The sequence below is a fragment of the Brassica rapa genome, chromosome A10, assembly GCF_000309985.2.
Source record: "Brassica rapa cultivar Chiifu-401-42 chromosome A10, CAAS_Brap_v3.01, whole genome shotgun sequence".
NCBI classification, from domain to species: Eukaryota; Viridiplantae; Streptophyta; class Magnoliopsida; order Brassicales; family Brassicaceae; genus Brassica; species Brassica rapa.
In genome coordinates this window covers 63807-91520 of record NC_024804.2, presented here as the reverse complement: position 1 = coordinate 91520, position 27714 = coordinate 63807, and the positions used below count along the sequence as shown (strand labels likewise).

Here is a 27714-nt window from a genome sequence, read left to right as displayed (position 1 = left end):
GGTTGAGCTAGGATTCAATATAGGTGACACCATTGCACACATTATTTTTAATTACAATCCTTAACTATTCAAAAAGTAAAAAAAACATTAAAATTTAATATTCTAATCCTAAGGACTCTACTTCCCAGCCTCACCGTTGCGCATGCTCTAAAGACGACTTCGATCAAATCCCGATCTCTGTTTAAAATCCTTATATTTCTTTACTTTGCTTATTTACTTTCTTTCAAAAATATGAAAATTATGGAAACATAATATACTATTACAGTAGTGTCGGGTCGATCTGCTCCCAAGAAAAGCCCTACGCCCTTAAAAGCGGTAACTTTTTTTCCTGTGATCCAACGGCTGTTATTGATCTTACCAGATTCATTTGACCCGTTAGATCTGTTTAACGTTACACAACTCATTGACATGTCTTGTTTCGTAGGACCGTTCGATCTGCTTCAAACTGAGCTACTTTACTGGGATGTGCTACGTGTCGCTCCGATTTCGATTTCTTTTCTGAATCCAAAGACTGAATGCTCCAATTACTATCATGTGCTTCTACTTTAGTGGTATTACAAAAAATGCCACACATAGCAACATGTGCGACTCGCGTGAGCTATGGGCTAATGGGCCCCAATTAATTTTTCTAACAATCTATTTTCTTTCCTTTATTCCTTGAATAACTCTAATGACACCCAAGTTTTCAAGAGTTGCTACTTTGGCATACAAACACACAAACAACTAGGGGTGGGCATTCGGGTACCCGTTCGGGTTCGGATCGGATATTTCGAATTTTCAGGTATTTTGGTATAGAGGTGTAAAATCCGTTCGGGTATTTCTATATTTCGGGTCGGGTTCGGGTATTTTTAGTTCGGATTCGGTTATTTCGGATCGGGTTCGGATATTTAGATTTTGAAAAAAAAAAAAATTTTATTTCTCAAATTTCTTGTATTTAAAAATATAACTTTCAGTTAACTAAGTTTTTATTTATAATAGATTGAAGGGTTAATAGATTTGGACATAACATTTTAAAACTAAAAAGGCATTAATTTAGTTATTTTTTTTTAAATTTTAGATGTAACTTTTTGTTAATTTTTGAAATAAAACACTTGACATGCATTTTTTAAGTGAGTAGCAAATCATTTTTTTCCGTAATTGCATGTACATTATATGAACTTAAAGTATGTGTAGTATCAATATAAATATTTTATATAAAATAAGAGATGTAAAATAGAAATATAAGGTTAATTATACATATGTTCGGTTATCTTCGGATATCCATTCGGGTTCGGGTATTACCCGTTCGGGTTCGGGTATCCAATCTCTCCTTATTCAATACCCGTTCGGATATTTTGCTACTTCGGTTCGGATTTCGGTTCGGATTTTTCGGATCGGGTTCGGGTGCCACTTCGGATATCGGGTAAAGTGTCCACCCCTTCAAACAACTGTTATTATATTTAAAAGTTTTAAAATATGGTTGCTTCACGTGACAGATTCTTTATTCTCGTCCTATCTGATCATCAAAAAGTATTAAAATAAAGAAAGTGTGAGCATTTAAAAATAAATAAAAACCTATATATTGACAACTAGTAAATTTCGAATGAGAATGGTAAACTCTTAGATTATGATAATTACACTTCTTTGAAGAGTGAATGCATGAATGTGCTATTTGATTTATTATGTTATCGTAACAATAATTTGAAATTCAATTTGGCCATGTGATGTCGCTTTTAAACTACTTATTATTTTTTCGAATCATTAAATACAGAAAAATATATACATCTTCAAACCCTCTAACACGGAGGACACTTTATTTGTTATAAAGATAAAACGTCAGGGAAAAAAAGTGTACATGCAATGTAAATGATTACATAAAAGCCAAACATATAGTATCAACATAATTCATTGGCAACCTTTTTCACTCTGGTGTTATTGCAAAGGACGACCATATAAAATCAGATGATTATGATGAGCTGGATTTGGATTTGAAGAGATCCATTTTAGAAGGAGAGTAATCTAGTTTGCCCCCTTTAACAAAAGTAATCTAATTTACCCCGGTCAGAAAAAAAAATTATTTTCGATATCCCTTCTTCTTTATTCTGAATACCCCTCCTTTAAACAGATTACAAACCTCGCGAGTAGGCTTTATTTGCACAAGTAAAGCCCATTTATAAAAAGAGAGAAAAAGGCCCAAAAAGGCAAGTACTTGGTCTCTTCTTCCGACCAAACTCTGGTACTTGCTGCTGTGATTCTCTGTTAAAAGAATCTAAAACACACACAAAATATCTGGAGAAAATTTAGAGAGAGAGAGAGAGAGAAAGGTCATGGGAAACAGAGAGCAAGTAGCTGAGCTGATAGCATCGCTGGAGCAAGCAACACTCATGTCTCATCAAATCGGAACCGCCGTGGAACGAAACCAGCTCCTTCAAATCTCCTCCTCTCTCCGCACAGCCCACCACCGCCTCTCCACCTTGCTCCTGTCCACCGTTCCATCGCCGGCATCTGATAACTCTGTCTCCTCCGTCGCTCCGATGCAATTAGGGGAGGGCGAGGCTGAAGCGATGGAAGATGAGAGAGACTCGGCGGTGGAGAAGGTGGAGGAGAAGATGAGAGAGTGTTTTATAAGGAACAAGAGAGCCAAGAAGCGGCCACTGTCTCCGTCGTCTGCGGTGGTGGAGACTTCGGCGACAGAAGAGAGGAGTAGCCGTGATTATTATGGGCAGTTCGATTTGGACCCAAATGCCTCCAAGTTGAGAGCTTTGGATCTTATCTACCAATTCCATGGATGATAGTAGATTAATCTCACTGTAGACATTTTTTTTTAATTCAAGGTTGAGATTTGAGAAGCTTTCGTGATTGTAAAAAGACACTTATCACTTTGGGAATTACGAATAAACAATTTTACACTGCAGAGACAGCGAGTTCTACAAGAACAGCGTTGGGTCTGTGTTCTACTTATTTACTTCCTGCTTATATGTGCTAAAGGGACTTTCGCAACATTATTTCTCTTCCCATTGAATGCAGAATTCACCTTGTTTTGTGAGATTGGATTCAGCTGTTTTTGTTGCTCAGAAGCCGACTGAAGAGAGTTCTATCTACCATAGAGAAGCAACTTTTGGTGTGTTTCAGTCTGAATGTTACAACAAGACCAAAAGCGGGCATATATGTAATTATGTAAATGTTAGTGATTCATTTGTCTTTGTGATGCAAAAGGTTGGACAGTTAAAATAGAATTATACCTCTGGCTGAGGGAAGAAGTGTTCTCCCTAGGAACTCTTGAAATGTATTCCGGTTCTTGAAAAAGGACATTAACAATCACAAGAGTCATATGTACCTTAGTAGAAGTTGACCACAATGTTGATGGGTCGGTATTCAGATGTTCTCAATGCTGCCTCATCCTAGTATTAGCGGGAAAAAATTTGGTTATGTACTGAAGTATCTGAGTTGATCCTTTGAAAACGAGGAGAACAAGTTTTGGTTTGCCTCGAGTAAGAGAGCAACTTGTGAGAAGTTGTCGTATAGTTTGCTTAGTAACATCAGTACTTTATATTAAAAACTAGGGCCGGCCCGCGGGCGGGATGATAATGTAAAAATAAATTAAATAGTTAGAGTAAATATTTAATATAATTTTGTAATTTGTAAAATATTATTAGATGAATTAGTAACATTTTGATAATTTTATCCTATGTATAATAAATTTTGTAATTTGTAAAATATTATTAGATGAATTAGTAACATTTTGATAATTTTATCCTATGTATAATAAATTTGTAGTAAATTATTTGTATGTTTTAATAAATGTTTGGATAATTTGATAATTTCATTATTCACATTATGAATTATTAACATTTTTATAAATATTATAAGAGGAACATGTTTATTATCCTATGTATAATAAATGTTTAGTAAATTATTTTTATGTTTTAAAATTAAATTTATTGATAATTTAACATGTCTCTATTCGAACATTTTTTTGCTATAAAATAAGCTTCTGGTTGTTGAAATTTAAAATGAAGGCCTTCTAATTTCCATCTGATAGGCAATGAACAGTCTAAATATTTTAAATATTAAAGCCTCACACTATATCATGTAAACAAATTTCTGCATCTGTCTAAAGTAGAAGCATAGCTCGCATCTTCGGCTAATATTATTACGGTGATATGTAATAGCTGCTCTTGTCTCTTGGTAAGTCGCTGTGTAAGCCGGGAGTCTCGGACAGTAATACCATGAAGCGAAGTTTTAATTCACCTCCAGCATCCGTCTAATTTAGTTGGAGACTCCCTCCAGCCAAGCATATATGAACATTTAAAAGCTTATAGCTTCAACTTATATACTTATTTTTGTTGAGAAGTCTTAACTTATATTTTAGCATGACGATTGATGATCATGATTAAGAGAAATTTTGTGGTGAGCGACACCAATTAATTAACATATATGTTGTATCTCTTTGAAGATATCAACATATCAATGTTTTCATAAGTTAATTATTATTATCATCAAATAATAAAATCTATGTTGTTATATATTTTAATATTATGTTTATCTTATTAATATACACATGGATTACTATACAATTGCATCTGTATTCATATTTATTGAGGAAAATGAATTCTTTTCGTCTACACATGCAAATGTTTTTTATGATTTTTTAAAATCCGCTATGCCTCGGGGTTTTATAATATTATTTATTTTAGTTCTTTCGATACAATAATTTAAATATATATTTAATTTTTAATATAAATTTAATTGTATTTATATAAATTTAGATTTTCCATCTTTAAAATAAGATGTTTATCAAAAGTATTTAGATATAATTTATTTCACTTTCTACATCATTGGTCCTGAAATTATTGTAAAGAAAGTGAATTTTAACTTGTGCATAAATTAATTAACCATTTATAAATAATAATTTATAACCTTTTGTCTGAATATATGTTACTTTGTGAAAAATATCATAATAGATATTATGTTCATTTGACCAAAAAAAATATATTATGTTCTTACATTTTGAAAGTAGTTACTGACATCTCATCAACTCACAATGATCTTAATTAGTGAAATTGTTTTCGTACATTGAATCTCTAATAAAGAAAAAAACCAAGGGAATCTTATTAATCAAAATAAAAAAATTAAGTAAAGTCAAATTTGTCCAGCATCAAAAGAGAAAAAAAAAATATTCATGTGCATCTGTAATTAGATGTACTTACTCTGTCTTCTTGTTGACAAAATCATAGACTGATATGAATACAAATGATAACCTTATCAGAGTTTGAGAAAGCTTTTTGGAATCACAGATAGATGCATTTTCCTAGTTCAATGAAAACCCTTATAGACTGACTCTCAATTCCAGATTGATGCATTTTCCCAATTATTTTTGGAGCTCCTTTGATCTCTTTTCGCTGTCTCCAGATTTTTTCTCAGCTACTTAATCTCATCGCTTGACCATTTCCAAACTTCAAATGCCCTCTCTTCCGCTCCAGACTCTTTGTCGTTTAACTCAGCTATGTCTCCAGCTGGAAAACAGTGAAAGCAAACAAAGATATAATATTAAGTAACAAAGAGAACTTTTAGCTCAGGAACATTGTCAAGGAAAGCCGCAAAGATCAGGATACCTAAACGCCCCATTACATGACATAAACAACATAATGCAATATACTGATTCCTTAAATGTACTGACAAATAAAAGCACAGCAACATCCCACAGGACCTTTTGGGAGACCAGAAATTAACAATGAAGTCAATACTATGACAGAAATTACCATCTCTGTGATGCGGTTGAGCTGCCTCTCATATGATATCTTTGTTTTGCTTCTTGGACCCAGATATCTCAGTTGAGCAATCCAACCTCCTTTTCGGGTCATGTAGCTTGATAGCCTCTTCCTGAGATCACCAATCAGCATTCTCTGCTACAAAACAGATGGATTAATAAACCGAGAAAAACATTTCACCCCTTGATACAAAGAAATAATGACAAAATCATACCCATTGCTTCTTATTCTTCTTCTGAGATTTCAAAGTTTGATCTTATCTCCCTGACTTCGTCAAGGATTTTTTTTGTCCTCAGTTTCTTCAAGAAACAAATCAAAGTAAGTATCAATGAAAACTTAAAAATCTTATTATCCGGCATGAACAAAAAAAAGAAGAAGAAGAAGGTGATTACAGAGTGTATGGAGCCAATTGAAGAATAGATTCTTGTTGACATCATCATGAACGTATGTAGAGAGTTGATGTTCGGTTCCTTGTTGATTCGCCTTAATTATGATTCTAGCTTCCGTTTTGTCTGTCAATGAACAAAAGAGAATTTGTGTGGTGAGCTTATAACAAAACTGCGTCCCTTGTGCTGTAGAAGACGGTGAAGATAAATTAAAGAGGAGATCATGGGATTGTCTGAATGAATGCCATAAATAACAGCAGTTACGGAATCAATTGGAGTGGAAGAGAAGCGTAACTGCAACATCAAGTTGGTTGTCGACGGTAAAATCCAATCGTCCCTAAAGATGAGAGAAGGCCTAAGATTTAATGGCTGATGTTTTAACAGAAAAACACTTCATTGATTTCGTCTGAGAACGGAGAAGAACGCTTTTGGTATCGGCGACTGAAGAATAGACCAAACCCTAGAAGCCGCTTGTTGTTTACGAAGAATACATGGGCCTCTCGATATTGGGCTCAACTCTGTAACCATAACAGAAAAATGAAACCCAAGAACTCGCTGTCACGTTAAATGATACGGTGAGTTTAAGTAACCTGGACACGTGTCGACACCAGGATCAACGAATTTGTGACATGAACACCTATGTGGCATGCCCAAGAGAGATTGAAAGTCTCTTTTATATATAAAGATAAGATATATACAATCCCGTTGTTTATCCATGACTGCGGGAGAGAATTGTAACTGATAATTGATGTTAGTAAATATTAACACACTCATCTTCTTCGCTTCCGAATTAGACCAAACCTTCAATTTTGTTTTTCATATGTGCTGTTTTTTTTCTTCTTTCTATTAGCAGGCTTTATTTCTTTACGAAACTTTTATTAAAAAACTAGGAACTCGTGGCATATGGTGCTGTGGTGTAGTGGTTATCACGTTTGCCTTACACGCAAAAGGTCTCCAGTTCGATCCTGGGCAGCACCATTTTGTTCTTTAACTTTTTGGTGAAAAAAACTTTCAAATTGAAAAATAAAAAGCTTATTTTGTGTTTACTCAGTGTGATGACTTTAGACGGTCCAAGACCTTCTTGGTGTATAGATGAAGATCTTGTGAAGAGCCAATTATTTGGTGTATTTACATCTCAATCCTCTTTAAGTGATGTTGAATTAAATAGGGAAGATACGATTAATAATATCTCTGACGTTCATAGGAGTGGAAAACTAAAATACTAATACAAAAACAACAAGGTTGGTCGTTGTTGCTTACGTGTTCCAACTTGGATTCAAAGCCAAGACAAAAGAGATGGTCTGAAAGAGAGATAGAAGGTCAGTGAAGTGTGAATAAGCAATGATTTGAATTATAAGAAGAAGAAGTGTAAAAGTATTGAAGAGGTCAGAAAACATATTATGATGAGTGATATTAGGTCACGCCCCAATTATTATGGCATTGTCCCCCTCATTAATGCCACCTACCGGCGGTGGAAGCTGCATCCCCCCGTCTGTTTTTCTCGTATTATTATATTTCTTCTCGAACAACTTTTCTTCAACGTTAAGGGGATTCACAATAACAGACGTATATAAGTATTTACTAGCTAATATATATGGTAAAATTATCACTGTGGAATTAGAAATGATCACTACGACTTTTATGACACCATAAGTATGTGCAATGGAGATATTAAACTAACGAGTAGCTCCGCTTAACTGTGATTTTTCTTGTAAAATTAACCAAATACAGAATCAACCAACTAAGCATTTTACATATCAAAGGCTTAACTTATCCCTCAGTCTTCATTGTATTTTAATCAATACGTGTATATGCTTGCTTTTATTGGTAAAATATAAATGAACCCACGACTCCTAAAGCCAACATTTATGTAACAAACGCACATAACAGCGACAGTTACAAACTCATATATATCACGTATTTGATCGAGTTAAAAACATATATATATTTTTTAAATATAATTGTTCTTTTGAGGTCACATTTTCCTCAGGTTACAGCTCCACAGTATTCACACGTCACCCCAATATCTTTTCATGTGTTTATATACAACATAGAGACGAGATCATAGATACATATCTATCTACTTCTTTAATGCTCTTCTTTCCTTTTTACGACAACCGTCCCATGATGTTCATCAGATCATTACTCTTCCTCTTTTTCCTTTTCTTCACATCAAATGCTTCGTCCCTTAAACAAACCTACGTGATCCACACTGTCAAAACCAATACCAAAGACATCGTTTCTTCGCTTCTGAATTCACTCCAAACAGATAGTAATATCCAAGACGACAATGATTTTGCCCTCCCCGAGATTCACTATATTTACGAGAATGCAATGTCCGGTTTCTCCGCGACTCTCACCGACGACCAGCTCGAGACAGTGAAGAACTCACGAGGGTTTATCTCGGCGTATCTAGACGAGCTCTTATCTCTACACACAACCCATTCTCACGAGTTTCTTGGTCTCGAGTTTGGGATCGGACTTTGGAACAAGACGAGTCTATCCTCTGACGTTATCATCGGCCTTGTGGACACAGGGATCTCGCCGGAGCACGTGAGCTTCCGAGACACGCACATGCCTCCAGTCCCGTCTAGATGGAGAGGTTCGTGCGATGAAGGCACAAACTTCTCTTCTTCGTCGTGTAACAAGAAGATCATTGGAGCTGGCGCGTATTACAAAGGCTACGAATCCATCGTTGGAAAAATCAACGAAACCACTGATTTCAGGTTAGATATATCATATATATATGGTTGAAAAATTAACTAGTAATTTTAATAATGCCAAGAAAATCTTCGAGTTTTACATACAAAACAAATTATGTATAATCAAGTTCCATACAAACAGCGTAATATTTTCTTTCTTTTTTGACTAAAGACTTTCAAATTAAAACAATAGGGTAGTTTTATAGCTAAAAAAATATTTTTTGGTTATTTTGAATATTTCATGTGGGTTATTAGGTTGTTTTTCATTACAATTGTCATCCTTGTAACAAAAAAAGAAAGCGTGACTAATTGATTGATTCGTTAGGTCGGCACGAGATGCACAAGGACACGGGACGCATACGGCATCTACAGCTGCGGGAGACATTGTCCGGAAAGCGAGTTATTTCGGGCTAGCAAAAGGCCGGTTCGCTTCAGGAATGAGGTTTAGTTCGAGGATCGCTGCTTACAAAGCTTGTTGGGCGTTAGGTTGCGCCAGCACCGACGTATTGGCAGCCATTGACCGAGCCATCTTAGACGGTGTGGATGTGATCTCTCTCTCGCTAGGTGGTTCTTCACGTCCGTTCTACGTCGACCCCATCGCCATCGCTGCGTTTGGAGCGATGCAGAAGAACATTTTCGTATCTTGCTCTGCTGGTAACTCGGGTCCAGCTAAATCCACTGTGAGTAACGGAGCTCCGTGGCTGATGACTGTTGCCGCTAGTTATACTGACAGAACGTTTCCGGCGATTGTCCGGATCGGGACCGGTAAAAAGATAGTTGGGTCGTCCTTGTATAAAGGGAAAGGCTTTGAGAATCTGTCTTTAGCGTTTAACACAACGGCCGGAGGAGGAAGCGGGGCCGAGTTCTGCGTTAGGAACTCGCTCAAGAGAGAACTTGTCGAGGGTAAAATCGTCATTTGCTTGAGAGGAGCCGGCGGCAGAACGGCCAAGGGAGAAGAGGTGAAACAGAACGGCGGCGTAGCGATGCTTCTGGTGAGCAGACAGACGGAAGGAGAGGAGCTCCTAGCTGATCCTCACGTTTTACCGGCGGTTTCTATAGGATATTCTGACGGAATAGTCTTGCTGAAGTACATCGCCGGCGGAGGTGGTGCGGCGAACGCCACCGTCGCATCAATTGGATTCAGAGGAACAGAGTACGGTGCGAGAGCTCCGATCGTCGCGGCGTTCTCATCCAGGGGACCTAGTGTCGCCGGGCCGGAAATAGTTAAACCGGACATTTCAGCGCCCGGTTTGAACATCCTAGCCGGTTGGTCGCCGTTCTCGAGCCCTAGCCTCCTGAGATCAGACCCGAGGCGCGTCCAGTTCAACATCATCTCTGGAACCTCCATGGCTTGTCCACACGTCAGCGGAATCGCCGCTTTGATCAAATCCGTTCACGGAGACTGGTCACCGGCGATGATTAAATCGGCGCTCTTGACGACGGCGAGTACAACGGACAACAGGAATCAACCGATCGGAGATATGGGCGCGGGCCCCAATTCGGCGGCAACAGCTTTTGATTTTGGAGCTGGACACGTGGACACAACGAGAGCTGTAGATCCAGGACTGGTATACGACCTATCAACCGTCGACTATCTGAACTACTTGTGCAGCTTAAGTTACACGAGCGAGAGGATACTCTTGTTCTCCGGCACCAACTACACGTGTCCACCTACTCCTGGTGATTTGAACTATCCGTCCTTCGCGGTGAACTTGGCCAATGGCGCGAAGATGAAAACGGTGAGATCATATAGGAGGACTGTGACCAACGTTGGGTCGCCGGCGTGTGAGTATATGGCTCACGTTGAGGAACCAAAAGGTGTGGAGGTGAGGGTGGAGCCCAAGGTTCTAAAGTTCCAAAAGGTTCGTGAGAGGCTGAGTTATACGGTGACGTTTGTTGCAGAAGCATCAAGAGACTCATCTTCTTCATTTGGAGCTTTGGTTTGGATATCTGACAAGCACAAGGTCAGAAGCCCTATTGCGGTGACGTGGGAGTAATATTCTCTGCCTATATTTATTACCAAAGAAATCAATTATCTGATTTTTTCCAATATTTGATGAACAAAAGCTTACCGTAACTTGTAAGATTTTGAGAATAACAATCTATAAATACTGTTTAAAAAATCTATCTATTCATATATATTTCATTCGTTAAAAAGTTCATAATATATTCTGAAAGCCAGTTCCCCGAAAAAAAAAGTTCATAATATATTTGGCTGGAAAAAATAAGTCATACGGTATTACCTTCGAGATTTGATCCTATTATGGAAGATAAAAAGAAATCTGAACAAATTTTTTTACTAAGTATATATTAGAAAAGAAATCAAGTTCTTTTTTTTTTGCAAACAATTAATGTTAGTTTCCAAACTGCCCAAAATTATTACATTAATGATCATAGTAATTAATTATTAAATTGATAGAAAGTGTATATATGATTTATCAATTTAAGCTTTAGAAATTATTTATTAACTTATATAAAGTATGAAAAATAATTTAGAAAAACTGATATAGTGGTTTTATATAAAACATTATATTTGTTCCATGTTTCATTACCATTTTTCTACACAAAGATTATGTAAACTCAGTTCATAATTAATGAAAATAATACGTTATAAAAAAATTATATTTGTATATGAATATTAATATATTATAGTTGCTAGTGTTTTGTAAAGTTTGCACACAAACTGTAAAAATTTATAAAGATTTAGAAATCATTTATAGTGATATATAAAATTGTTCTAAGATTTATAAAATCAATTATTATGGCTTTTAAAATTTACAGATTATTATTAATAAGAACCAATTCACACTTAATTTTCATTTAAAAATATAATATAGATTTCTTAAAAAAATACTCTCACACCCGATTCACCTAGTAAGTAGATAAAATATTCAGACAGATAAACAGATAGAATTATAATACACGTGTTAAAGCGGGAAAGGTGGAAGCGGCTAAATAAAGTGTCATGCAAAAAAAAGGAGAAACAAAGAAGATTGTGGGGGAACCTGGAATAGCCGGTTGTTTCAGCGTTAAAGACACAAAAAAGAAAGACGCGTAGGCGTGTTTATTCCTTAGAATCCTCCTCTCCTCTCCTCTCCTCTCTGCGCGTGCGTTTCTTCCCCGAAGGTCCCACCATTCCTCAGGTAAGTTTCGTCGGACTCTGTTAGATAGATAAATTGCAAAAATCCCATTGCTCTCGCTGTTAATCGCTGTTCTGTCTAGAAAACACATTTTTGATTCAGCGGGGATTGATCTTAACTTTTTGATTTGCCAGAGCTGGAGATCATCGATCCGAGTGTTGATAGGTTAGGTTAGATAGATAGAAAATGGAGAATTATGGATCACGATATCCCTACCCTTATCCGCAGTACCCATACCAACCTTCTTACCAATACCCACCAGCTCCTTACAGACCTCCCGGTCCCGGTTCAGAGCAATACCAACCTCCTCCTCCCCCTTATTATCCTTACCCTCTTCCTCCTCCTTACGCAACCCCACCACCATATGCTTCGCCTCCTCCGCTTCATCAGCACGCTTCAGGCTCTCATTCTGGCCCTTTGGACTACCCCCCACAGCCATCCTCATCTCCTGAGTATCACCGCCATTCTTTCGATTACCGACCTTCTCCTTATCCTCCTCATCCCCAGGGCACCTATGCTCCTCCTCCTCCTCACTATCCCTATCAAGAGCCTGCTGCCCAATACGCCCCTCCTGAAACTAAACCCCAAGACCCTACTCCTCCTCCCCCCTCTAAATCTCAAGCCTTTCCAGAATACCGTAGGCAAGACTGTCTCACCTCTGTGCCTAATGATAACGTAAGCAATTCTGCTTCCTCTTATCCCCCCGTCGATGAACTTCTTGGTGGCCTCCGCATTTCCGACAAACCTCAGCTCTCTTCCTACCCTTCCAACTCCTGGCATCCCCGTCCTGCCGATTTGTATGGTTACCCTAACAGCTCCTTCCCTAGCAACTCTCACCTCCCTATCTTAGACCGTGTTGATTCCTCTACTTCCGGCTATGCTTCCTCTGAATCCCCTCATGGTGTCGACATGCGTATGACCCTCTTTGGTAAAGGCTCCTTGAAGGTCCTTTTGCTGCATGGTAATTTTGACATCTGGATCTATCATGCCAAAAACCTCCCTAACATGGACATGTTCCATAAGACTCTCGGTGACGTTTTTGGAGGCCAGCTCAACAGGAAAATTACCAGTGATCCTTACGTCTCTGTATCTGTCGCCGGTGCTGTTATTGGTAGAACCTACGTTATGAGCAACAGTGAAAACCCTGTCTGGATGCAGCATTTTTATGTTCCCGTTGCTCATCATGCTGCTGAAGTTCATTTTGTTGTTAAAGACAGTGATGTTGTTGGTTCTCAGCTTATTGGATTGGTTACTATACCTGTCGAACAGATCTACTCTGGCGCCAAAATTGAAGGCACTTTTCCTATTCTAAGCAGTAACGGCAAGCCTTGTAAACCTGGTGCTAATTTATCACTATCCATCCAGTATACCCCTATGGAGAAGCTTAGTGTTTATCATCATGGTGTTGGGGCTGGTCCTGATTACCAGGGGGTGCCTGGAACTTATTTTCCCCTTAGAAAAGGCGGAACTGTGACCTTGTACCAAGATGCTCATGTCCCTGAAGGTATGCTCCCTGGTATTAGACTTGACAATGGAATGTCTTACCAACATGGCAAGTGTTGGCATGATATGTTTGATGCCATACGCCAGGCCAGGCGTTTAATTTATATCACTGGTTGGTCAGTCTGGCACAAAGTTAGGCTGGTTCGGGATAAAGTAGGTCCCGCCTCAGCATGTACTCTTGGTGAGCTCCTAAGATCAAAGTCCCAAGAAGGTGTGAGAGTCCTGCTTTTGGTTTGGGATGATCCAACTTCACGAAGCATATTGGGTTATAAAACAGTACGTTACCACTTCTTTTAGTTTTCTTCTTCTTTATTTTCTGATTTTTATTTCATATCTAGTGTGTACAAGTCGGACATATTTAGAGTTTCATTTATCTATGGCTCTGGTTTCTTTGACATTTCTTCTTATCTAGAGAATACTTGTTTTTTTTATCTTTTGACTCATCTTGGTAACTGTACAGGATGGTGTTATGGCCACGCATGATGAGGAGACACGCCGTTTCTTCAAACACTCCTCAGTTCAAGTCCTGCTCTGCCCCCGTAATGCTGGAAAGCGACATAGTTGGGTCAAGCAGAGGGTAGAGTATCACTTTCTTTTCTTTTTGTGTGTTAAACGAGGTATCCAGCTTCTAACTAAATTTTGGTCTATCAGGAAGTTGGGACAATCTATACACACCACCAAAAAAACGTAATAGTGGATGCCGATGCTGGTGCTAACAGAAGGAAAATTGTAGCTTTCGTCGGTGGGCTTGATCTGTGTGATGGCCGATATGACACTCCTCAACATCCGTTGTTTAGGACACTACAAACAATTCATAAAGATGACTTTCACAACCCCACCTTTACGGTACAGTTTGTTGATATCCTCTTTCGTTTTAGAATATTGGGGAGCTTTCGTGGTAGTTACGTAGTTAGCGATCACCGTGAATGGTAGCTAGGACTTCTTTTTCCCCTAAAATACGATCTTTGTATCATATATAACCAAATAGCTAGTTTATGATTCTTGACAAAAGGACTTGTCTTCTCCAAATCCTTTTCTTGAGCTCTTCACATTCATGCATAGCTCCTCCTGGTGGATTTTGTCATTTGTAGACATCAAAATTTATTGAGCTGGAAGATTGATTGATAAACATATGTTACCCAATCTTTTTATTCTGGATGGGATAACCTTAATTTTTTTGTCATCATCTCATCAGGGAAACCTTTCTGGATGTCCAAGAGAGCCGTGGCATGACTTGCACAGTAAGATTGATGGCCCAGCTGCGTATGATGTGCTAACCAACTTCGAGGAGAGGTGGTTGAAGGCTGCGAAGCCTAGCGGGATCAAGAAGTTTAAGACTTCCTATGATGATGCGTTGTTGAGGATCGATAGGATTCCAGATATAGTAGGAGTTTCTGATACCCCTACTATTAGCGAGAACGATCCTGAGGCTTGGCATGTTCAGGTAAGAATATCAAAACCATGATACTGTCATGAAACCGTGATTTACAGTCTTTAGCATTGCGTTGGAGCTAGAGATGAATAGAAAGAGTTGATGAACTTAAGCATTTATGTGAAACCAACCAATATGTGTCTGCTATCTTGATTGAGCATATGGTAATTAGTGACTAGATTCGTTTAGCAACATAACGTCTGACATCAGCTTCCTTGTACCTATTTCTTCTCTTTATACTATTATCTAGCCATCGATATTTAATGGGCCTTTCAGGATTACCTTTATATAGTGGTTTCATTGAGACTATCATGCACAGTCGATAAAATAAGTCACACTATCGACTGTGTGAACTGTCCAGGAAAACTCTATTTTTTGTATGTGGGTAAAATATAGTCGTGGTTCATATTACGCTGGCTAATCTGATGTTTTTTTTCTGGTTTGATTCAGATTTTCCGTTCAATCGATTCAAACTCTGTAAAAGGTTTCCCAAAGGATCCAAAAGATGCTACATGCAAGGTGACTTGAAAATCTTTTCTTTTGTGCTTGGATGTCTAAATATTTTGAAAAATTAATCCATGTAAAGCTTTTGTTTTGAATAGAACTTGGTGTGTGGGAAGAACGTGCTCATTGATATGAGCATACACACAGCCTATGTCAAGGCAATTCGTGCAGCTCAACACTTCATATATATTGAGAATCAATATTTCATTGGGTCTTCCTACAACTGGAATGCGCACAAGGACATAGGTTCAGTTACATATCTCTGCTTGTTTATTTCAAGAATACAAAGAAAACTAAGTTCTTTTTTTTTTCCCTTACAATTATGATTTCATTATCCTAGCCTAGGATAGGCATCATACGTTTTTGTCTGCATACTTTAAATTGTGTCACGTGTTACTTGTCTACCATCTACTTCTTAACTTTGTACAAAGCTTTAGCTTACTTTTTCAATTTGTGCGTCTCTGATTTTTCTTGATGTTTTTAGGAGTTGTAATTGGCTCTCAACGTTGCTATACAATGTTTTGTTTTGTTGTGTAGGTGCTAATAATTTGATTCCTATGGAAATTGCGTTGAAGATAGCTGAAAAGATAAGGGCAAATGAACGGTTTGCTGCATATATAGTCATTCCAATGTGGCCAGAAGGTGTTCCAACTGGTGCTGCTACCCAGAGGATTCTGTACTGGCAGGTATATATTTCCGAGTAAATATGCTCTTGTTGTCTAGAAATCACGAAACTAAGCAGAGAATATTGAAACACTGAATGTCAATCGTTGCAGCACAAGACAATGCAGATGATGTATGAAACTATCTACAAGGCGTTAGTGGAGACCGGCCTTGAGGGAGCATTCTCCCCACAAGATTACCTCAATTTCTTCTGTCTTGGCAACAGAGAAATGGTGGATGGAATCGATAACTCGGGAACAGGAAGTCCAAGCAACGCAAACACTCCTCAGGTAATAAACTGAATCCGAGACTGCCATGTAAATTTATCGATCATGTTGCTGAGAAGATGATTCCTGATGGTGAGGGTGTGGCAGGCATTGAGTCGGAAAAGCAGAAGGTTTATGATCTATGTTCACTCGAAAGGGATGGTCGTAGATGATGAATACGTAGTAATTGGATCGGCGAATATAAACCAGCGATCAATGGAAGGGACAAGAGATACAGAGATTGCAATGGGAGCTTATCAACCACAGCATACATGGGCAAGGAAACATTCTGGTCCAAGGGGTCAGGTACATCCCTCCGATAATAATAACCACATAATCAGTTACTAGTAATTTTTTTCCGGTTCTAGAGTTAGGATCATTGGCTTGTTCTTTTATGTGTGCAGATATATGGATACAGAATGTCGCTGTGGGCAGAGCATATGGCAACGTTAGATGACTGTTTCACGCAGCCAGAGAGTATAGAATGTGTAAGGAAAGTGAGGACAATGGGGGAGAGAAACTGGGAACAGTTTGCAGCTGAAGAAGTGTCAGACATGAGAGGACATCTGTTAAAGTATCCAGTGGAAGTGGATCGGAAAGGCAAAGTCCGACCACTGCCTGGGAGTGAGGCGTTCCCGGACGTGGGAGGTAACATTGTCGGATCGTTCATAGCCATACAGGAGAATCTAACCATTTGACATACAAATACTGAACCAGTGGTTGTGGATATTTATTTATTGAGAGTTGGAAATTGGTTAACGATTTAACTTTTTACACATTGGGTTGGGTGGAGGGTATATAAAGAATAAAAATGATTCATATTTGTGGTGTACAAACTGGTTAATGTATTTGAAGTTTCTTCCACCATGTTTCTTAGTTCATCAATTAGGGACACACACCTATACACTTGTTTTCTTCTTTAGCAGCATCACATTTATTTTGGTTAGATGAAAACACCCTTCATTACCGTTCCTTACTAACAGAAAATAATATATCGTTGTATTATAACTGAAAACACTGTACAAAAAATAACAGAAGGCAAAAGATTTATGTTCCATCTCTATGAAAATATTGAGTTTTTCGGTAAATGTTCTATATACAGAATTCTATGATTTTTGGCGTTGTTTTAAAATTTTTAAGCACATTCTACATTTGTATTAATGTATATTAAACTCTCTTTCATGGTACATGAACGTCGTTTTAATTTTTTATCAATTAATTTAGTTTAACTTCATAATACTCCCTAAAATGGTGGACTAAACACTATAAAATTATTATTTTCAAGAGAAACGGAGACAATAAAGGTTTCAAACCTCTTTTACCTTCATTATATGTTAGTGCAAAATTCAACTATGTATTAAAATAACATTGTCATATTTTTGAAATTTTCACAAAATCTTTGTGTTAATAACCCCTACGAAAATATTGAGTTTTTCAGTAAATGTTCTATACACTGAAGCCTAAGATTTTTAGTGTTGTTTAAAATTTCTAAAAATATTATACATTTGTATTAATCTATATTAAACTCTCTTTTATGGTACATGGACATCATTTTAATTTTTTCAACTAATTTAGTAAAACTTCATATACTCCATAAATTGGTAGATTAACCACTATAAAATCGTTATTTTCTAGATAAACGAAGACAACAAAGGTTCCAAACCTCTTTGACATTCATCATATGTTAGTGCAAGATTCAACTATGCATTAAAAAAATATTATCACATTTTTGATTTTTTCTCAATCTATGTGTTATAACTCCCTACGAAACTATTGAGTTTTTTGGGTAAATGCTTTATATATACTAAAGCCTATGATCTTTAGTGTTGTTTTAAAATTTCTAAACATATTCTAAATTTGTATTAATGTATATTAAACTCTCTTTCATGGTACATATACATCATTTTAATTTCTTATCACTTAATTTAGTAAAATTTTATAATATTTTCTAAATTGGTGTACTAACCACTATAAAATCTTTTGACAAAAAAAAACCACTATAAAACCACTATTTTCAGGAGAAACTGAGACAAAAAAGGTTCTAAACCTCTTTGACCTTCATCATATGTTTGTGCAGGATGCAATTATGCATTAAATCAATATTGTCATTTTTTGTGTTTTCTTAAAATCTACGTGTACCTCTATGCAAATATTGATTTTTTGGTAAATGCTCTATATACTGAAGCATATGACCTTTAGAGTTGTTTTAAAATTTCTAAACATATTCTACATTTGTATTAATGTATATTAAACTATTTTTCATGATAGAGAAGCATCATTTTAATTTTTTATCAATTAATTTAGTAAAACCTCAGAATAATCTCCAAATTGGTAGACTAACCACTATAAAATCGCTATTCTCAAGAGAAACAGAGACAACAAAGGTTCTAAACTTCTTTCACCTTCATCATAAGTTAGTGCAAGATTCAACTATGCATTAAAAAAATATTTTTCATATTTTTGAATTTTTCTCAAAATCTATGTGTTAACCTATGATATTTAGTGTTGTTTTAAAATTTTAAACACATTCTACATTTGTATTAATATATATTAAACTCACTTTCATGGTACATGAACATCATTTTAATTTCTTATCACTTAATTTAGTAAAATTTCATAATACTTCCTAAATTGGTTGACTAACCACTATAAAATCACTATTCTCTAGAGAAACGGAGACACCAAAGGTTCCAAACCTCTTTGACAATCATCATATGTTAGTGCTGGATGAAACTATGCATTAAAACAATATTTACATATTTTTGAGTTTTTCTCAAAATCTATGTGTTTAACCCCTACGAAAATGTTGAGTTTTTCGATAATTTCCCTATATACTAAAGCCCATGATCTCTAAAGTTGTTTTAAAATTTTTAAACACATTCTACATTAAAACAATATTGTCATATTATTGAATTTTTCTCAAAATCTATGTGCTTAAATGTTACGAAAATATTGAATTTTTTGGTAATTGCTCAATATACTAAAGCATATGATCTCTAGTGTTGTTTAAAATTTCTAAACACATTTTACATTTGTATTAATGTATATTAAACTCTATTTCATGGTACATTGGCATCGTTTTAATTTGTTATCAATTAATTTAGCAAAACTTCATAATACTCCATAAATGGTGGACTAACCACTATAAAATCGCTATTCTCTAGAGAAACGGAGACAACAAAAGACTCCAAACTCTTAGACCTTCATCATATATTAATGCAAGATGCAACTATGCATTAAAACAGTGTTGTCATATTTTGAATTTTTCTTAAAATCTATGTGTTAACCCCTTCAAATATATTAAGTTTATTTGGGTAAATTCTCTCTATATACAGAAGTCTATGATCTTTTGTGTTGTTTTAAAATTTTTAAACACATTCTACATTTGTATTAGTGTATATTAAACTATCTTCCATGGTACATGAACATCGTTTTAATTATTTATCAATTAATTTAGTAAAACTTCATAATACTCCCTAAATTGGTGGACTAGCTACTATAAAATCGCAATTTTCAAGAGAAACGGAGAGAAAAAAGGTTTCAAACCTCTTTGACCTTCATCATATGTTAGTGCAAGATGCAACTATGCATTAAAACAGTATTGTCATATTTTTGATTTTTTTCTCAAAATTTATGTGTTAACCCCTACGAAAATATTGAGTTTTTCTGTAAATGCTCTATATACTGAAGTCGATGATCTTAACTGTTGTTTTAAAATTTCTAAACACAATCTACATTTGTATTAAAATATATTAAACTATCTTTCATGGTACATGGGCATCGTTTTAATTATTTATCAATTAATTTAGTAAAACTTCATAATACTCCCTAAATAACCACTATAAAATCGTTATTTTCAAGAGAAACGGAGATAAAAAAAAGGTTCCAAACCTCTTTGACTTTCATCATATGTTAGTGCGGATTGCAACTATGCATTAAAACAGTATTGTCATATTTTTAATTTTTTCTCAAAATCTATGTGTTAACCCCTACAAAAATATTGATTTTTTTCATAAATGCTCTATACACTAAAGTTTATGATCTTAACTGTTGTTTTAAAATTTCTAAACACAATCTACATTTGTATTAAAGTATATTAAACTATATTTTATGGTACATGTGCATCGTTTTAATTATATATCAATTAATTTAGTAAAACTTCATAATACTCCCTAAATAACCACTATAAAATCGTTATTTTCAAGAGACACGGAGATAAAAAAAAGGTTCTAAACCTCTTTAACCTTCAACATATGTTAGTGAAGGTTGCAACTATGCATTAAAACAATATTGTCATATTTTTGATTTTTTCTCAAAATCTATGTGTACCCCTACGAAAATATTGATTTTTTTCCGTAAATGCACTATATACTGATGTTTATGATCTTAACTGTTGTTCTAAAATTTCTAAACACAATCTACATTTGTATTAAAGTATATTAACCTATATTTCATGGTACATGGACATCGTTTTAATTATTTATCAATTAATTTAATAAAACTTCATAATACTACCAAAATTGGTGGATTAACCACTATAAAATTGGTATTTTCAAGAGAAATAGAGAAAAAAGGTTTCAAACCTCTTTGACCTTCATGTTAGTACAGGATGCAACTACGCATTGAAACAATATTGTCATATTTTTGATTTTGTTTTCTCAAAATTCATGTGTTAACCCCTACGAAAATATTGAGTTTTTCCGTAAATACTCTATATACTGAAGTCTATGATCTTAACTATTGTTTTAAAATTTCTAAACACATTCTATATTTGTATTAATGTATATTAAACTATCTTATATGGTACATGAGCTTCGTTTTAATTATTTATCAATTAATTTAGTAAAACTTCATAATACTCCCTAAATTGGTGGACTAACCACTATAAAATCGCTATTTTCAATAGGAATGGAGAGAGAAAAAGGTTCCAAACCTCTTTGACCTTCATCATATGTTAGTGCATGATAAAAAAATTCATTAAAATAATATTTTCTTAATTTGATTTTTTTCTCAAAATCTATGTGTAACCCCTCTACGAAAATATTGAGTTTTTCCGTAAATGCTTTATATACTGAAGTCTATGATCTTAACTGTTGTTTTAAAATTTCTAAACACATTCTACATTTGTATTAGTGTATATTAAACTATCTTTCATGGTACATGGACTTCGTTTTAATTATTTATCAATTAATTTAGTAAAACTACATAATACTCCCTAAATTGGTGGACTAACCACTATAAATCACTATTTTCAAGAGAAACAGAGACAAAAAAGGTTCCAAACCTCTTTGACATTCATCATATGTTAGTGCAAGATGCAACTATGCATTAAAACATTATTGTCATATTTTTGATTTTTTCTCAAAATCTATGTATCAACTCCTACGAAAATATTGAGTGTTTCCGTAAATGCTTTATATACTGAAGTCTATGATATGAACTGTTGTTTCAAAATTTCTAAACATAATCTACATTTGTATTAAAGTATATTAAACTATCTTTCAAGGTACATGGGCATCGTTTTAATAATTTATCAATTAATTTAGTAAAACTTCATAATACTCCCTAAATAACCACTATAAAATCGTTATTTTCAAGAGAAACGGAGATAAAAAAAAGGTTCCAAACCTCTTTGATCTTCATCATATGTTAGTGCAGGTTGCAACTATGCATTAAAAAAGTATTGTTATATTTTTGATTTTTTTTCAAAATCTATGTGTTAACTTCTACGAAAATATTGACTTTTTCCGTAAATGCTCTATATACTGAAATCTATGATCTTAACTATTGTTTTAAAATTTCTAAACATAATCTACATTTGTATTAAAGTATATTAAACTATCTTTCATGGTACATGGGCATCATTTTAATTATTTATCAATTAATTTAGTAAAATTTCATAATACTCCCTAAATAACCACTATAAAATCGTTATTTTCAAGAGAAACGGAGATAAAAAAAGGTTCCAAACCTCTTTGACTTTCATAATATGTTAGTGCGGATTGCAACTATGCATTAAAACAGTATTGTCATATTTTTAATTTTTTCTCAAAATCTATGTGTTAAGTGTTAACCCCTACGAAAATTTTGACTTTTTCAGTAAATGCTTTATATACTAAAGTCTATGATCTTTTGTGTTGTTTTAAAATTTCTAAACACATTCTACATTTGTATTAGTGTATATTAAACTATCTTTCATGGTACATGGACATCATTTTGATTATTTATCAATTAATTTAGTAAAACTTCATAATACTCATTAAATTGGTGGACTAACCACTATAAAATAGCTATTTTCAAGAGAAACAGAGACAAAAAAGGTTCCAAACCTCTTTGACCTTCATTATATATTAGTGCAGTATACAACTATGCATTAAAATAGTATTGTCATATTTTTAATTTTTTCTCAAAATCTATATATTAACCCCTACGAAAATATTGAGTTTTTCCGTAAATGCTATATATACTGAAGTCTATGATCTTAACTGTTGTTTTAAAATTTCTAAACACAATCTACATTTGTATTAGTGTATATTAAACTATCTTTCGTGGTACATGAGCATCATTTTAATTATTTATCAATTAATTTAGTAAAACTTCATAATACTCCCTAAATTGGTGGACTAACCACTATAAAATCGCTATTGTCAAGATAAACAGAGACAAAAAGGTTCCAAACCTCTTTAACCTTCATCATATGTTAGTGCAGGATGCAACTATGCATTAAAACAGTAAAGTCGTATTTTTGATTATTTTCTCAAAATCTATGTGTTAACCCTACGAAAATATTGAGTTTTTCGGTAAATGCTCTATATATTGAAGTCTATGATCTTAACTGTTGTTTTAAAATTTCTAAACACATTCTACATTGTATAAATATGTATTAAACTGTCTTATATGGTACATGTGCATCATTTTAATTATTTATCAATTAGTTTATTAAAACTTCATAATACTCCCTAAATTGGTGGACTAACCACTATAAAATTGCTATTTTCAATAGGAACGGAGAGAGAAAAAGGTTCCAAACCTCTTTGACCTTCATCATATGTTAGTGCAAGATGCAACTATGCATTAAATTAGTATTGTCATATTTTTTATTTTTTTCTCAAAATCTATGTGTTAACTCCCTACAAAAATATTGAGTTTTTCCGTAAATGCTATATATACTGAAGTCTATGATCTTAACTATTGTTTTAAAATTTCTAAACACAATCTACATTTTTATTAAAGTATATTAAACTATTTTTCATGGTACATGGGCTTCGTTTTAATTATTTTATCAATTAATTTAGTAAAACTTCATAATACTTCCTGAATTGGTGGACTAGCCACAATAAAATCATTATTTTCAAGAGAAACGGAGACAAAAAAGGTTCCAAACCTCTTTGACCTTCATCATATGTTAGTACAGGATGCAAAAATGCATTAAAATAATTTTTTCATATATTGATTTTTTTTCAAAATCTATGTGTTAACCCCTACGAAAATATTGAGTTTTTCGTAAATGATACTGACGTCTATGATCTTTTGTGTTGTTTTAAAATTTCTAAACATATTCTACATTTGTATTAGTGTATATTAAACTATCTTTCATGGTACGTGGACATCGTTTTAATTATTTATCAATTAATTTAGTAAAACTTCATAATACTCCATATATCAATAAAAAGAGTAACCAACCACCTTCATCAGTCATATAGTACTTTGTTGTCATCTGTAGATTAATATTTAAACGGATGAACTGCAGTTTTAACAAAAGCTAAGCCGGCAAGGAACACATTTTTTTCAGAGCCATAAGCCGACAAAGATCGCAATCTTTTTGAAGCCATGACTTGTTGTTTGTATTATAAAATATAGAAAAGTGTTAGTTATATAAGTTTTTTTTGAAATTCTCTAGTAAAATTTTAAAAGATTATAAATATTCAAATTCCGTTGTATTTCCATTGCCTTATACCCGTTTTGGGATTATTTATAAAGTAAATATTAAAAAGCAGGCTAATTTTATTTAGTATTTATTTTCTTAACCGGGCCATAATGGGTGCCCATATTATAAAACATCCATCACGATGGCCCAACAAAGGCCGACAGGTAACCATCTAATTTGTGGTGTTGCTGGTGTCGTGTTCTATCCACCAGAAGAAGTTCAGTTTTCTTTTCTCGGCGAACTTAAAGCTCCGCTCACAATCTTCTGGGTATTTTCTATGATCCTTTGGCTCTGAGGTGTATGATGGGAGTTTATAGCTGTAACGCAGTGTTGAACAGCGTCTTCCCCTTTGTTGGTGGTGGTGGAAGCCACCATAAGCTCTACTTTAGTCCAAAAACCCCCTTCTCTGTAGAAGAATCTCGTCATCGTTTTAGTTGCAAATGTAGGATGGCTATGGAGGTTGTAGACAAGGAAGAAAAGGGCCCTCCTAGAAGATTCAATTGGGTTGATGTGAATAGTCATCATATTACAGAAGAACAAGAGGAGGCAATCACTCGGATTCCTGTAAAGATGTCAAAACGCTGTCAAGCGCTTATGAAGCAGATAATATGCTTCGAAAAGGGTAGCAGCTTTAGCGACATGTTAGGTGCTTGGGTTAGGAGGATGAAACCCATTCGAGCTGACTGGCTTTCCCTTCTTAAAGAGCTCAACAATCTTCACTCTCCCTTTTATATCAAGGTCTGTTGTTATGATGTCTGAATGGAATTTATTTTTAATTTTATTCATTAGTATTTTAATTTATGTTAGGTGGCTGAATTTGCGCTGCTGGAGGATTCCTTTGAAGCCAACCCCCGCGACTATACCAAGATCATCCATTACTATGGGAAGCTTAACCAAATCCAAGAGGCTGAGAAAACTCTCGTTTCTATGAAAAGTCGAGGCTTTCTCATTGATCAGGTCACCCTAACTGCCATGGTTCAGTCGTACAGCAAGGCAGGCTTTCACCGCTTGGCTGAAGAAACTTTCAACGATATCAAGTTGCTCGGGGAACCACTTGACTATCGATCCTATGGTTCCATGATTATGGCCTACATCAGAGCTGGCACTCCGGAGAAAGGAGAGGCTTTGCTCAGAGAAATGGACTCCCATGATATCTGTGCCGGGAGAGAGGTTTACAAGGCCTTGTTGAGATCCTACTCTATGTCTGGAGATCCCCAAGGATCCAAGCGTGTTTTTGATGCTCTTCAGATCGCGGGGATCACCCCCGATGCAAAGCTATGTGGACTGCTCATCAACGCATACAGTGTCTCGGGTCAGAGCCAGAATGCGCGTTTGGCTTTTGAGAATATGAGAAAAGCCGGAATCAAAGCTACTGACAAGTGTGTGGCTCTTGTGCTCTCTGCATATGAAATGGAAGAAAAGCTCAATGAGGCGTTAGGGTTCTTAGTTGAGCTTGAGAAAGACTCGATCATGGTTGGGGAAGAAGCTTCTGCTGTGCTGGCTCGGTGGTTTAAGAAGCTTGGTGTTGTTGAAGAAGTTGAGTTACTTCTCAGGGAATTTTCATCCCACAAGACACTCTGACAGGCAGGCTTAAGAGATTGGGATCCACATCATCATGCTTGCAAACGAGATACACAATCTGATGTTTCTATCTACTATGCAATGGTTCAATATATTATCTAATCCATTGTCCAATATACTTGCATTCTAATCTCATGTTCTATTTACTGTCCGCAACTACTTATATACTGTAGCCGTAGTTTCACGCATAACAAGAAACGAAGGTTACTGTAATTGCAGAGATCACTATTTCACAATTAAACTATACCGGAGTGTAGACTGTGGAATTCAGATTGTAAGCCAAATGAATAGCAATGAAATATCTGATACAGCTTAGGATAAAGACGATGTAACTATTTGTTCTCACAGACACATCAGTTAAGAAGAAAAAAAACTTGAGAGAGAGAGAGACCTGTTTACCATCCTACAGAGATTCATTCATAGAAGCAAAGCATAACTCTCAAAAAAAAAAAAGCAAATGAAATGACAAGAGACAAGACAAGAGTGAGAGGGTCCTCCTTGCTGAAGCTAGTTGTCTCCTCCTCTTGGTTCATCATCATCATCGTGAAACTCTTGGAGGGCATTGAGAATCCGAGCTTCCATTTTCCTGACACGGGCAAGCAACCGATTGCAAGATCTAAGGTAACCCTTAACCTTGTCCTTTTCGCACTGATCCACATAAACCTCCATATCCTTGAGAAGATCCATCAGCTCGTCGACCACTTGCGAATACTCCATGACCCGACCCGGGTCTCTCTCCACCACCTCCTCCAACTCTCTCCTCGCCCTTTCTAGCCACTCGGCGGACAGGCGAATCCGGGCTTTCAAGGATTCGTAGTTACCACTGGCGTACACTTCCATCAGTTTGAAGACGGTACCCGGCTTGGTTTTGTAAAAGTGGAGAGCTTTCACATGGCCCGGCTTGCGCTGCAAAGGGACCTCTTTGATCGCACCTTCTTCCTCCAACTCGAGATCCATAGGAGCGGCGGTGATGATTGGAGGGTATCGGTGGAGACGAAGGAAGAACCAGGCGGAAGCTGCGACTGCCACGGCGGGAATTATCAAGTGGCCGCCGAACTGAAACTTTTGTGGTGGTTTGTAACCACTACTAGGAGAAGAAGGGTCTGTGGGTGAAATGGAAGGAGATGTGATGGCGAAGAGAGAAATAGGGTTGTGAAGGTTGGAAGGTCTGTAATAATAAGGGTGAAAGGGGATGTTGTTGTACTGACAATACGCCTTCGTGAGGCTTCCCATCTTTCACCAAACAACGTTGTTTCGACAAATTCAATTTAGTGCTGCCAAGAAGAAGAAGAAGAACCCTAAACCCCCAATTTTCATCCTTTTGGTTGAGCCTATTTTGCACCACCACAATTTATTAATCTTCTTCTTCCGTTCAACGGCGACTACAAGTTTTCCCCTTTTTCCTTATATATAAAATAAAAATACTGTAGATAAAATTTCACTGTTATGTGGGCTTCTTAGTTAGGCTCACTTCTAATCGTAAAGCCCGTCGTTAGCCTGGCATTTTTATACGTTTTGGGTTTGGTTTGGTTATATACCCAAAACCTATACAGACACCCTGTCTTTCTGGTTTTATTTCAAACCCCATAACTTTGGCTTTCTCTTTGTCTTTGTCTTGGGGTATATAATCAAGTGCCAAATTGCTCTGTCTTCTCTCTTTCGCGACCAAACACAAACACAAACACAAATCTGGTTTAATACTATGTAAGATTCGAATTATCACGGAATACGTTGTCTCTCTCTCTCTCTCTCTCTTCTATAATCTTCTGCGACTGTGCGAAGCATATACTAATATTTACAATATACAAAGTCAACATTTGCACCGACCTTAATTTTATACTCAAAAATTATAATAAAATA

General features: G+C 35.7%; 5 protein-coding genes, 3 long non-coding RNA genes and 1 other non-coding gene across 11 annotated transcripts; 6 read left to right on the top strand and 3 right to left on the bottom strand.

Moving 5' to 3' along the window:
• Positions 1–153: 153 nt before the first annotated feature.
• Positions 154–961, top strand: LOC117128975. The gene is made up of 2 exons (XR_004452502.1): positions 154–315; positions 425–961. It is a non-coding gene; the product is annotated as an uncharacterized LOC117128975 (long non-coding RNA).
• Positions 962–1472: 511 nt separating this feature from the next.
• On the top strand, positions 1473–2940 carry LOC103844685. Its single transcript, XM_033281832.1, has one exon. The coding sequence runs from the start codon at positions 2307–2309 to the stop codon at positions 2769–2771; it is 465 nt and encodes a 154-aa protein (XP_033137723.1). The 5' UTR covers positions 1473–2306; the 3' UTR covers positions 2772–2940.
• Positions 2941–5067: 2127 nt separating this feature from the next.
• Positions 5068–6667, bottom strand: LOC103844686. 3 transcript variants are annotated; one of them, XR_001956567.2, is made up of 5 exons: positions 6401–6667; positions 6143–6262; positions 5965–6049; positions 5742–5885; positions 5068–5495 (listed from the first exon to the last, which is right to left on the bottom strand). It is a non-coding gene; the product is annotated as an uncharacterized LOC103844686 (long non-coding RNA). The 3 variants fall into 3 exon arrangements; XR_628346.3 differs by having other exon boundaries at positions 6432–6667; XR_628345.3 differs by having other exon boundaries at positions 5742–5888; positions 6143–6667.
• A 374-nt stretch (positions 6668–7041) lies between these two features.
• Positions 7042–7114, top strand: TRNAV-UAC. The gene has a single exon. It is a non-coding gene; the product is annotated as a tRNA-Val (tRNA).
• An 860-nt stretch (positions 7115–7974) lies between these two features.
• Positions 7975–10986, top strand: LOC103844687 (subtilisin-like protease SBT1.1). The gene is made up of 2 exons (XM_009121498.3): positions 7975–8862; positions 9164–10986. Exons 1-2 carry the CDS (start codon positions 8228–8230, stop codon positions 10833–10835), a joined length of 2307 nt encoding a protein of 768 aa, XP_009119746.1. The 5' UTR covers positions 7975–8227; the 3' UTR covers positions 10836–10986.
• Positions 10987–11720: 734 nt separating this feature from the next.
• On the top strand, positions 11721–17044 carry LOC103844688 (phospholipase D beta 1). Its single transcript, XM_033281831.1, has 11 exons — positions 11721–11981; positions 12113–13757; positions 13942–14058; positions 14133–14327; positions 14677–14925; positions 15364–15432; positions 15516–15663; positions 15955–16103; positions 16194–16370; positions 16455–16652; positions 16751–17044. Exons 2-11 carry the CDS (start codon positions 12165–12167, stop codon positions 17042–17044), a joined length of 3189 nt encoding a protein of 1062 aa, XP_033137722.1. The 5' UTR covers positions 11721–11981; positions 12113–12164.
• A 658-nt stretch (positions 17045–17702) lies between these two features.
• Positions 17703–22852, bottom strand: LOC117128918. The gene is made up of 2 exons (XR_004452353.1): positions 22772–22852; positions 17703–18836 (listed from the first exon to the last, which is right to left on the bottom strand). It is a non-coding gene; the product is annotated as an uncharacterized LOC117128918 (long non-coding RNA).
• A 1607-nt stretch (positions 22853–24459) lies between these two features.
• On the top strand, positions 24460–26005 carry LOC103844689 (pentatricopeptide repeat-containing protein At1g01970). Its single transcript, XM_009121500.3, has 2 exons — positions 24460–25011; positions 25081–26005. The coding sequence occupies exons 1-2, from the start codon at positions 24574–24576 to the stop codon at positions 25852–25854; spliced, it is 1212 nt and encodes a 403-aa protein (XP_009119748.1). The 5' UTR covers positions 24460–24573; the 3' UTR covers positions 25855–26005.
• Positions 26006–26129: 124 nt separating this feature from the next.
• LOC103844690 lies at positions 26130–27268 on the bottom strand. The gene has a single exon (XM_009121501.3). The coding sequence runs from the start codon at positions 27085–27087 to the stop codon at positions 26362–26364; it is 726 nt and encodes a 241-aa protein (XP_009119749.1). The 5' UTR covers positions 27088–27268; the 3' UTR covers positions 26130–26361.
• Between the last annotated feature and the right edge of the window lie 446 nt (positions 27269–27714).